At 29.2% G+C, this 13,132-nt stretch overlaps 2 protein-coding genes across 2 annotated transcripts; one reads left to right on the top strand and one right to left on the bottom strand.

Annotated features, from left to right (window-relative positions):
- Positions 1-1,499: 1,499 nt before the first annotated feature.
- Positions 1,500-6,208, top strand: LOC120078225. The gene is made up of 3 exons (XM_039032448.1): positions 1,500-2,189; positions 2,740-2,925; positions 5,749-6,208. The coding sequence occupies exons 1-3, from the start codon at positions 1,728-1,730 to the stop codon at positions 6,037-6,039; spliced, it is 939 nt and encodes a 312-aa protein (XP_038888376.1). The 5' UTR covers positions 1,500-1,727; the 3' UTR covers positions 6,040-6,208.
- Positions 6,209-7,873: 1,665 nt separating this feature from the next.
- LOC120077069 (lysine histidine transporter-like 8) lies at positions 7,874-12,697 on the bottom strand. The gene is made up of 5 exons (XM_039030921.1): positions 12,345-12,697; positions 12,088-12,224; positions 9,307-9,734; positions 8,950-9,081; positions 7,874-8,362 (listed from the first exon to the last, which is right to left on the bottom strand). Exons 1-5 carry the CDS (start codon positions 12,695-12,697, stop codon positions 7,874-7,876), a joined length of 1,539 nt encoding a protein of 512 aa, XP_038886849.1.
- Between the last annotated feature and the right edge of the window lie 435 nt (positions 12,698-13,132).

Genomic DNA, 13,132 nt, shown 5'->3' with positions numbered 1-13,132 from the left:
ATATTGATTGATTGGGTAAAAACCATTTGAAAAAGAAAAAAGAAATAGAAGGAAAGGAATCTTTTATGCATGAAAATAGAGAGATAATTAAAGAAATAATTAATTTTGAAAGTGTTTGAAATAATAAGTTGCTGAAAATGGGGCCCAATGGCCGAACTGGTCAATATTCAATCCATCAATTTACACTTACAGCTCCCAACAAACCCTTGACCTCAAACCCAAAATTCTTAGCCGGCCGGCCACTCATCCAACTTCCTTTGACAATTAATTCAAATTCTGATTACAATTTTTTTTAAAGTCTTGACATAGTTTTTGATATTTGAATGCATTATTTGATGAACCGTGAGCATAATTTAATGGTAATTAATATATAAATTATTTAGTTGAAGTTTTGATATTCCATTAATGAACTTCTATTTATTTTTTAGAAAAGGAATGAAAGGAAAAACCCTGTATTTTGATTTTTAATAGTCTTCTTGATATATATTGCACGATTCCAAATCCAAGTCATACGATCACATTCATTGAGGTATGCAATTGCATGGTTTAGGGCTATGAACAAACATTCTCATGATAACCATACATTAAAGTACTTCAATTTGATTCCTCAAACAATAGCCAAAAGTATTTTATCTACCACTGTAAACAAACGCTAAGTCTATTTTATAATCAATTTCATTCATTTTAAATTAAAAGTAGTAGAATTTACACTACTAACAAACGAATACTGATGACGGTTTTCATCTAAATTAAAGATTTATTTAAGAAATTTAATTGGAAAAAATTATCTTTTTTAATAAAAAAATGAATGTAGCGAGAGTGAATATTAGAAGATAGATGCTTAAGATTAGAAACTTTAAATGTTCAAAAAAAAAAAAAAATGAAAGCTCAAACGCAAGGAACATATTTATGAGTTATTTAAAATCAAGGATACAATATAATTCCAGTCCTAATAAGGTAAAAGAAACATGTTTTATTTTTTTCGAGTCATCATGAGCAATTTTCTTTAGTAATTAATATGTTAAGATAAGAGTTTTAAATCTCCAAATTTTCGTTTATTACACTAAAAAAAAGTATACAACATGAAATATTTTTGTAACTTAGAAGATAAATTGAAATCAAACCCTAATCTTAAAGACTAAAAATGTAATATTTGAAAAATTAAGATAAATAGAAATTAGACCTAAAACTTAAGGATAAAAAAAATATTTTTTCTAATATTATTTCACTATTAAAAAAAAGATGTCAATAATATAAAACTTATTAATTTTTAGTAATTGACATGAATTAGTCCAAGATTCAAATCTCTCGATCTTTACCTATCACTTAAATACGACATTTGACGTGAATATATCGACAGATATTTTAATCCGTAATTCGGGATTTCATGTCGGCTTTTGCCAAATGTATGTTAGAAAGCTGAGTTGGCAGCCTTAATCGTTAATTTAATAGGAGAGACATATAACATATGAAGAGCACACATCATCCCAAGGGACTCTCTTCAACATTCTTGCATTCCCCTAAGGAAACCCCGTCCTTACTCCCCTCACGCGCCCTTCCAAAGCGCGTGACTTTTCATCTTCATTTTCCAAGCGCCAAAAGAAAAAAAAATAAAACCCCTTCCGTCCCTTTTTTCCATATTCAACAAAAAAAAAAAAAAAAAGAAAAAAGAAACAGAGACTCATTCCTCTGTTCCTTCCCCTGTTTCTTCCTCCTCACAACAATCAATGCACGCCAAATCGTACTCTGAGGTCACGAGCATGGACCAATCCTCGCCGGCGCGATCACCGCGCCGGCCGCTTTACTACGTGCAAAGCCCCTCGAACCACGACGTCGAGAAAATGTCGTACGGGTCGAGCCCAATGGGTTCGCCGCCGCACCATTTTTACCATGCTTCTCCAATCCACCATTCTCGTGAGTCATCCACTTCACGATTCTCTGCTTCGCTTAAGAACAACCCAAATCGGAATGGGAATCTCTCGGCTTGGAGAAAACTCCACCGTCCCCAGGATTCCGATGATGACGAGGAAGACGATGAGGACGAGGAAAACGATGATCGGGATTCGAAATGGAATCGGAAGTTTCGGCTGTACTTGTTTTTGTTTCTGTTGTTTGTTCTTCTTTTCACTGTCTTTTCCCTCATCCTTTGGGGCGCTAGCAGGTCCTTCCACCCTCAAATCCTTATTCAGGTAATTAATTAATTCCTTTTTGTTTGACGTTTGAGTTTCATTTTGGGTTTATGGGTGTTGTTTTTCTTTGATGGGTATTCCATTACTTGAATTTTTTTTTTTAAAATTCAAGAGTAAATATACGATCCATGTAAGAACTCAATCGGTTATAGTATATACAGATTCAAGATAAAGAAAATAAGTATATTTATTTATGAATATAGTAAAATATCACGACAGACTTATTTTATTATATTTATAAATATTTTTAACTGTTTTATCTTTTAAAATAATTATTCATTTATTTTATTAATTGTGAGACTATTGACCTTTTCAATTTTGAGGATGAAATTTGAAAAGTAAAAAGGAAGTAGATAGGATGTGAACTGATTAATTAATTAATTAATATTTGAAACTTTATTACATGAAAAGGCGGAAATTGTTATTATTAATAAATTGAAAAAAACCGAAAAGAAGAAGCATGTTTTGGTTTAAGTTTGAAGAAAACAAAATAATAAAATAAAATGATTTTATTATTTTTTTATGGGGAAATAAAAATATTTATATACAGAGTATGGTGTTCGAGAAGTTTAACGTACAAGCAGGGAGTGATCCGGGTGGTGTAGCAACAGATCTGATGTCATTAAATTCAACGGTCAGGATTACGTACAGAAATCCTGCCACGTTTTTCGGTGTCCACGTCAGCTCCACTCCATTTCATCTCCAGTATTACCAGCTCCAAATAGCCTCTGGCCAGGTACACTTTTTCTTAATAACCGCTCTCTATTTAATTTCATTTTTTTCAATAAGTTTAATATCACCTATTAATTCAAAACCTTATTTCCTAAATTTCCATGTTTACTTGTATAAAATAATTCCACTTATATAAAATATGTATTTACTGAAAGATCAAAAGTTTGAATCTCTATTAAGGTAAAAAAAAATACAGTAAATTTAAAAACTTTTAAGTTACATCTAATTGATAGATTCATGACATATTTAAATTTTGTGTTCAATAAATAAGCATGTGAATCTAAATCAAAAGTTAGGAGATATATTACACACAAAGCTAAAAGTTGATTTTGTTTTTACTTTATTGTTTTTGAAATTTATTTATCTTTGCTTCCAATTTTTCAATTATAATATTATGTTTATTAAAAAAAGATATTTTAAAAAATAGAAAAAATTTAATATTATTTAATAGAGATCGATAGAAGTTTATCAGTATCTATCAATATTTTTTTTGCTATTTCTGTAAATAGTTTGGTACTTTTTCTATTTATGAAAATTTCTCTTAAAAACACTTGAATTCTTAATCAAATTCTAAAAACAAAAATATATTTATGAAAAAAATTATAGACAAAAATAAAAGTTTAATTTTTTAACAACCAAAATATTATCAAACGAGATGAAAATATACTAACCAATCAAACCTAAAATTAAAAATTTAAACGATTATTTAAAAATTCAAACCTCAATTAAATTAATTGAAAATTTGAACACTTAAAAGGCATGGTAGGCACGTTGTAAGGTAAGCATTAGATTAATAGCCATTGGTTTGTTTTTATTTAGGTGTTTTGGCCTTAGATTTTGAATAATTACAAAACGTTCCAATTGGAATTTGGAAAATTGGTTTTTTTTTTTGGTATAATTTATTTATTTTTTTGAGACTTTTAAGACATTGGGAGTTGGGAAGAATTACCACTCGCAATCAAGTGTCTGAAACTCTGAACACTTGTAAGTCTTTTCCCATACGGTCCCCCTTTTTTTTAATCTTTCTTTTTCACATTTTTACCATAAAATAATTTACAAATTCTTTATATTTGGTGGTCGTGATCTCAAATAAATGACTGTTTTCAAATATATTAAAATGAACAAATTTATTTGTAGATATAATAAAATATCACTGTTTATCACTGTTTTAATACTAATCGATATTTATAAGTGTCTATCATTATATATCATTGATAAATAGTGATATTTTGTTATATTTAAAAATATTTTCAATAGTTATCTTACAATAAAACCAATTTTTTTATTGTTTTTTTGGAAATTTGATTTTTTTATTATTTTTAGAAATGATTAAATAATTAGTAATTTACATGGAAAAAAATAATTTGTAATTTAAAGCATATGATATCTCGTGAAAATTTACATATTTAATATAATATCAAAATAATTGAAATAATATGCCTACTTTGGTCTAAACCATAACAATTTAGTATTCATTTATTGAAAACCATTTAACGATTTTGAGTTGGCTTTTAGATGTTGGGTTAGACATATTAAATGTGTAGATGTGTTAGGTAATAAAGTTATAGTAAATGATTAGAATAGTTAATCTTTTTAAGGTTAGAGACTAAATAAGTAATTTGAAACCATCATTAGTTGGCTTTAATTGCCAAGGAGGAAAAGGAAAAAGTAAGGTCCTGTTTGGTAGACAATTTGAAAACAGAGTTGTATTTCATATTTTAGATAGCAGATTAAAAAGATTAATAACAAATTCAGAAATTAAATTTTAATTCAAATAAATTTTCAAAATGTGATTGAAAATTTATTTAGTTACTCACTTACTAAGTTGAATATAAATCATTACTAATTAATTTTTGAACTTGTTTTATGTAAAATTTTTTGTATAATCATTATTTGTAATATCGTATAATATATACAACATATTATATATTTTAAATTTAACAAAAATAATTGAGTTTATAATATAAAATAATACAATTGTTATTGTTTTTATCATTGTTGGTACAATTCCCCATTTTAAAATTTTGAATTCAAAATCTGGATCCACTGAAAACATAAAAAAGTTGTTTTCAGAATTCGCTCGGTTAGGTGTACAGAATTTGAAACAGTTTTTGGAAACAAAATCTAGATTGTCAACCAAACACATATTCACTGAACTCAGTGAATTTGAAAGCATAAAACAACATTTGAATTGTCTATCAAACAGATTCTAAATAACTTAGAGAGAATTGGTTCAAACTATAGTGACTATTTACCTAGCCTGATTATCTCATGGAATTACTAATTTAACAAAAGTAAAATAAAAATTTAGAAACTAAAATAAAACAATAAAGGTAAAAAATTCATCATTAAAAATGGGAATTTGACCTAAATACATTCTCAATCTTTTTTAATTATGTAAAAACTATTAGTTTCTTGTTCATTAGCATATAATATCTCAAAGGTTCATTCTAATCAAATTCTCTTTTAATTTTTTAAAATTCTTTTGTTTCTTCTCTAACTGTTGCACATACTTCAATTCAAACCTAAAATTTTCAATTTCTATACAGGTGTGGCATAATATATCAATATTTTCATGTGTCATAGCAATACATTTAGGCAATAAACTATTTAACATTTCACATCATTTTCTGTAATTAATTCTAATCAACAACTGGAAATACATTAAAACTATGACAAATTCTAGTTACCAAAACTACATTCAAACCAAAACCATATGTTTGTCTTGTCCTTTTTAGTCCTATATTTGAACAAACATTGGTGTCTGAAATGCAATTATTGTCACAAGAATACGAGTCCTTAAGCCAAATATGGAAAATATCATCAGATGGAGGAGTTCTACCAAAAAAGGCAAAGCTCTCGGAGGGTGAAGACATCGGTGGCAGGGCACCAAATCCCGCTCTACGGCGGGATCTCGGCAATAGGAAATTGGCGAGACCAACGACAGGACGGGGTTGGGGTCGAGATACCGCTAAACCTCACCGTGGCTGTGAGGTCTAGAGCTTACATTCTAGGGAGGTTGGTGAAGTCTACATTTCATACAACAATTACATGTCCTATCACTCTTAGCACCAAGAAGCTTGGAAAATTTCACTCTTTCAACAATTCTTGCACTTAGAATTGAACTTCCCATTCTCCTAATTTTGAGTTTCTTCACAATTTTTGGTAAGATTTCATGTGATTTCTATGTAAGTATATTTCAAACATATTATGAAATTTTTGTTGCCTTTTTTGAATATTTTTTTACCACCTTTTTCTTTTTTTTCATCTCTTCTTGTGTGTATCTTCAACTTTTTATATATTCTTTACTTTGTTTTTTTCTTTCTTTTTTACATCACTTACTTCTTTGGAAGCAGCCTTTGAAATAGTCTTTTTTCCTTCCTTTTCTTCTTTCATTATTTTTCTTTCAAAGAAGAATTATGATCTTGAAAAATATTGATTTGAATGAATTGTAGCATTGACCAAGGTCATTCTTAAAAATTTATCTCGCAATTTACAAAAAAAAAAAAAAAAAAAATTACTGATACACTTTAACCAATTAAACTACGATCGTTGAGAATATTTGAACAAAAATCATATCATATATTTTAATTTGTTAAAAAAAAAATATATTTTAATCAATAGAGCTATGTTATTGAGCACACTCTTCAAGTCACAAGTTTTTTAATTTTTAGTTTTTATTTCTCGAATTCACAAGTGAGAGTTAGAGAGATTCAAATTCATGACTTTCTTGGGGCTATTTGGAATATAATAATTTGTATTTTGGTTATAAACTATTTTAGTCAGTTTATAAATGAGGAGAGAATAGTTACAAATAGTAAACATCGTAGACAAGAAGAGTTTTTAAATGGTTTTACTGTAGCTAAATATGAGTTATAATAATTGAAAATTTTAGTTACGATTTGAATGGGAAATTTCGGCCGATTAAATTTTTTCACATCATCTCAATGAAAGTCGGGTCCATTGTGGAAATTGTGAAATGGATTGGGGCGAATAATTAATTCAATCCAATTCATGCTCATGGTAAAAATTTGGGACAAATTAAAGATTGGCTCAAGCCCAATATTTTGAGTCCAATAAAAATTGGGCCAAAACCTATACAAGGTCCATGAGAAACCTCTATAAATAGAGGCTTCACTTCTTCATTTGGGGAGGTGGAAAGAATTAGCAACAAAGTACTCAAGCTCTGGAGATCAAGATTAAAGTTCTCAAGATTTTGAATTTCTTATTGATCTCGAGATTACTATCCGCTGAAGATTGAAGACTTGGAAGATTAAAATCTCCTTGAATTTCAGAAGATTGAAGCTCAAATCAATACAAAGATTACAACCTTTCGAAGACTGAAGACTTGGAAAATCATCGAATTCCAAAAAATCTAAGTTCAAAGAAACTCCTTGAAGATTGAAGAATTATAAGTTTTAAACTTTATCCCTTGTTTGAGGGAAGACATCAAAGGACCAAACATTAGAGATTGTATCCATTATACTGTACTGAAATCAATACAAAGATTCTCCAAATTATATTCCTTCGGAAATCTCGTGTGAACAATCGTAATTTAAAACCTAAAAAAGTGGCTTATAATAGTTCATTTCACTCAAGATAAGTTGATAGTCAACGTCATCTCTTAGTGTGGAACACATATGCCTTAATTTGTTGAGTTATGCTGTCACATCCATCAGCGAGTTCATCAAACCCTAAAAAGCTAACACTTATTAGTTCAATTGAGTGATTAGAGGATAGGGGCCATCAACAAATTATTGATCATCATCTTTGAATAAATCTGCCCTCTCTACACAAATTAAACAAATGAAACACTTGTATGATTACACTTCACATTTCAACTATTACATATGATAAAACATTGAACAAAACATCTCAAACCATATATAAAACACAAACCCTAAAATAATATCCATCCATTAGAGGAAATTAAACTTAGCCTCTCTTTTGTTTTAGTGAGGCTTGAAGAAACTTGCTTGAACACCTGTATTAATAACCACATAAATCCCAGCTGCAATCATAGCAAAACTAAGCCCCATCCCCAAAACTCCCAACACCCAATTAACCCACCAAACAATTCCATATTTCTTGGGCTTCTTCATCTTCAACCACATGAAGCATGGATAAGCAAATGTCACTGGCAGCGCAATGCCGCCGATCAACCCCGCCAAGCTCCCGAGAAACGGTATCGCTATCGCCACGAAAAAGCATGTAAAGCCGAATAGCGTTCTTAAGATGATTCTTAGCCACCATGGACATGCTTGCTTCTTCCTCTTGGTGTAACATGCTTCAATGGAGTCGAACATCGGCATGCCATAGATTTGGAACGTGCTCACGGCGTTGATTATCACTAACAAGCTCGTTAAGCCGATGAGAAACTGAGACGTGTCGCGACTATGGAAGGCGTATAGAGCTGTAAGCATCCCTCCATTTCTGGGTATCTGCAATTTTTTTTTTCCCATATAGAGTACATGTTTATTTAGAATAACTCTTGTGAAAAGAGAGAAATATCTTGTATTTTTTTTTTTTTTTTTTTTTTTTTATTTTTTCTCATGTCTCTTAAAAGTTTTTCATTACAAAAACAACATTTTGAAAGAAATTTTAAAATTAAGGACTTGTTTGGGTAGAATAGTCTAAAAATAAAAAATTGAAAATAAGAGATTCAATGAAAACAATTAAATTTTAATTTAAATAATTATTTCAATGTGTTTGATAATACATCTATAACAAAAAAAAAACTAGTTGTCTACCCATTAAAAAATATGTTGCATATAATAATAGTAGAATACATATTTTTTATTTAACAAATACGAGTTGAGTTTATAACACGAAGTATTATATCTATTAATATTTTTTAAAATATTTTTAATATAATTATGCATTTTAAACTACTGAGATCATAAACAAAATAATTTTCCAGAATTTCTACTATTTGAATCACGAAATTACTTTTCAAAAAACAAAATTTTAATCGTCAAACAAATAAAAATTCACTTAGCTATTTAGTTTTAATTTGGAAATGATTTACCTTATTACCGTAAACCCAATAGCCTCCAATGGCGAGGGGAAAGAGACAAATAGCTACGAGCGAATATGCAAACTTCACCCCTCTCCACATTGGCACTCTCGACGGGTGTTTTTCACTCGATGGCATTGTTCCCTACAACCACAAGCCACAAAAATAGTTTATAATTGAATTAAATAAATACGTGTACCATCCATTTTCGAACCTAAATGTTTGAAATAAGAAACAAGAAACAGAAAATGAGATGGAGAGGGGGAGAACTCTGGAACTTTTAGGCTAATTAAAAGCCAAAAAAAAAGAAAAAAAATTGTTCATAAACTTATTGAGAAGTAGCCTAAGATGATATAGTGTTTGAGTTACCTGAATCTCAAGGACGAGATTGTGGCCTCTAAAAGCAAAAGCAACGATTCCAAGAGCATTCAAAGCCTCAAAGGCCCTTTCCAATTGGGCTGGGGGCTTTACCGGATCATAGGAGACGCCGGGCAATCTTCCCTTCACGACGGAGATCACCCATATCAAAGTGCAGTAGCCGACTGCGGTGATGGCTCCGATCAACGACACCCCTGCAATGGAGTTCAAGTTGGGGAGCGGGGCCAAGAGCACTGCGGCGCAGGTGAACACTAAGTACCACTCGATCGGAGTCAAGTAATTGGCGTTGCAATTAGTCCCGCAGACGATTTGGAAGAATGTCTTTGAGGTTGAGCCTCCGATGATTATCAGAGCTATACACGTTCCCGCCGATAGGTACAAGATAGGGAAGAAGGCCAATAGCCTTGAAAGCCCGTTGCCTGTAGAAGAGAGACAAATTATTCAATAAGACCGTCACAATTGTTAAGATTCCGTTTAGTAACCACTTTTTGTTGTTTTTTTTTTTTAAAATTAAGTTTATTTCATCCAAATTTCTTACAATAATATAAATCTTTTTTAAGTATAATAGTTGGATTTTTAGCTAAATTCTAAAAACAAAAACAATATTTTGAAAGCTACTTTTTTTTGTTTGATTTTTTAAACAATTGTTGAAAAGTGGATAACAAGTAAAGAAATTAAGAGGTAAAAACAGTGTGCATAGACTTAATTTTAAAAAACAAAAACAAAATATAAAATGATTATCAAATATGGATTAAAGTTTTGATATACAGTAAATTTATCGAGATCTCTTAGTTTCGTTTGAAAATTCTGCTGGTTATCTAATAACTTCTTTATCATGTGACTGTCATTAAATAGTCTATTTGAGAAAATTTAAGTCTACATAGGAAATTTTAACGACTAAAATAGTAAATTTTAGAAGCTAGAAGTTAAATAGATGTTTTAAAATTTGGATGAGAATAGAAAAAACGTTGGTGTATATAACAAAATAATATATTTCTTTTTAAAAGGAACAAAATAAAATTCAAACGTATGAAATAAAGTGTGTTAAACCTTCAAAATATTTTATGTTAAATTAAATTAAGGGTTCCTTTTAAAATTCATTTGGCAAGCTGACTGACGATCGAACAGCTATTTAAAATACAAAACAAGCAATGTTTATCCTAAAAACTAGTTTTTTGAGATTGTGTTGACTTACTATTTTTAAGATCATATTACAAATATTAGCAAATTCTAAAAACTCCAAAAAAAAAAAAAAAAAAAAAAATTTCCAAATAAAAACATGTTATTTTTCCAAAAACCAAATAAGCAAGTAAACAAAATAAATTGCCCAATTTCAACTCTTTCAATTTTAGTTTTATGCTTATGAAATTTATGCTTGTTTCCTCCCTATTTTCATATTAGGGTCTTCATTTTTCTTTCCAGGAAATACTTTAAAATAAAATTTTGAAAACTATTTCTTCACATTTAAAATTTGGCTTTTTTTCTAATTTTAAAAAAATAAAACTCCACTCGATAATCATTTAGACTCTGTTTGATAACTATTTCGTTTTTTATTTTTATTTTTTTTAAAAATTAAGTCTATTTTCTCTCAATTTCTTACAATGAATTGCATATTTCTTGAGTACAATGATTGAATCTTAAATCAAATTCTAAAAATAAAAACAAATTTTTAAATACTAATTTTTTTAGTTTTCAAATTTTGAATTGGTTTTTTTAAACAATTGGTGAAAAGTTGATAACAAAAGAAGAAATTGAAGTAAAGGTAATGCCTATAGACTTATTTAAAAACAAAAAATAAAAATCAAATGATTACCAAATAGGGTATTAATTTTTTATTTGTAATTTTTTGTTTTGGTTCTGAATAAGAAACAAAAACCCGACATGTTTAGTTATTGTTTTTGATTTTCTATTTTTTAAAAACAAAAAACTAAAACATGTTTGGGATTTGTTTTTGGTTCTGTTTTTTAAAAACTAAAAATAAAATACATGCTTGACGATTGTGTTTTTATTTTTCATATTTTAAAGAAATGAATACACATTTTTGATGATTTTTTTTAGTTTTATATATCTTTATAAAAATAAAATCAAGTGATTTTCACAATATTTTTATATCTAATAGTTTTAAAATTATATTTTTTGCCTTAACTTCTTTAAAAAATTCATATTGATTTTATCAATATTTTAAATACGCTGATTAATATCACAAATGAAATGAAGAAAAATAACAAAAGTAAACATTTGAAAAATTCAAGAAAATATCAACAACAACAATTTTAATTTATTCATATTTTCCAATATTTTAATTTTGGAATTTTGAAACTTTTGAAACTTTTTCTTTTTAAAGATGTACTTGGCAAATTTTAAAATGAGAATTGATGTAGAAATAAATGCAAAAATATGAAAAAATATTTTCGATATTATTTACCATTTGTTTATATATAAAAATAGAAATTATTATCGTAAAATAGAAAATAAATGAAAGTGAAAAAAAGTGGTTATGATAGTAAATTTTCTAATCACTGGACTACAAGGCTAATTTTAGTACAAATAAACAGGCACATTATTTTTTTAAAAACCACTTTTTGATTTTTTTTTTTTTTTTTTTTGTTTTAGAATTTGAATTTTCTTAACAATTTTAATTTTTTTTGAAAAATCAATTAGATACAAACAATTTTTTTTTTTTTTTTTTTTTTGAAGAATTGGTTATCAAAAGTTACTAAATGATTATCAAACAAGCTCAAATTAATATACAAAATAGATGAAAATACCCACCAAATGAAGCGCTAAATAGATGAAGATATCTACTATATCGCAACCCAGTTTCTGTAGATTCATGAAGTTGAACCATCAAATATAAAGTATAAAGTTGCCATATGAAAGCCACTGTCAAGCTTATAATTCCTCCAGCCCTACAATAATAATAATAAACATTCAAAACTCCATTAAATTCAAACTTGTCAAAAAAAGAAAAAAAAAAAACCCCCTTAAAATCAATATTAAACAGTTGATATATGTTCTTTTTAAATTACCATCCAAGAATGGTGAAGGCTACGGGAAGCACAAGGGCTTGGATTCCAATGCCCGAGCAGAGCGTATGGAAGGCTGCATAGAACGCGTTGCCATTTCTCGACTCGGTGATTGGAAGCCAGGCGTCGTGCGGGTCGAGCCTCGTTAGGTTTAGGGCTCTTCTAATCGGACTTCCAATAGGAGTGATATTGAATCTCGGTCTAGGGCTTGACGATTTCGGGGTTTTGCTCACCGTTTCTATTCGGTCGTCGCTAGCGAGTAACGGCGACCGAGTTAGAGATGGCGAGTGGAACTGCGCCGGGGGAGCTACGACGCGTGGGGTGGCGGTTGGCGTAGCTTCTGTTACTTCATCCATTGCGTTTTAGAATGCTAAGGTGATCACAAAAGCCTCCCAAGGCCTTCCACCACCTTTCTTTTTCTTCTATTAGGGCTCTATTGTTTTGCTCATTAAAACTTGAAAATGGAGTCCCTATATAAACACATTTTGAGGTTTAAAGGGAATAACTTGAAATATTAAAATTGAATTATAATATTATAGCTTGAAATTCAAAATGGCAGCTTGTGAAGTTGGATTGTGAAAGCAATGACCATTTTTCTAGTGATTTTTAAGTACTAGCGGTCAAGGAAGATAGTTGGAAACTAAATTTATTATATATGGTCAACATAAGAGCATTGAGTTTTGGTCTTATCTTTTTGTATAACTTGACTAAAAAAAAAAAGAAAAAAAAAAGAAAAAAAAAAGGGTGAATTCCTCACTAATTTTGATTGTTATATAATTAATTAAACAGCT

The sequence above is a fragment of the Benincasa hispida genome, chromosome 5 (genome assembly GCF_009727055.1).
Source record: "Benincasa hispida cultivar B227 chromosome 5, ASM972705v1, whole genome shotgun sequence".
Taxonomy (NCBI): Eukaryota; Viridiplantae; Streptophyta; class Magnoliopsida; order Cucurbitales; family Cucurbitaceae; genus Benincasa; species Benincasa hispida.
Note: the sequence above shows the minus strand (reverse complement) of the source record. Positions and strands in the feature narration are given on the sequence as shown.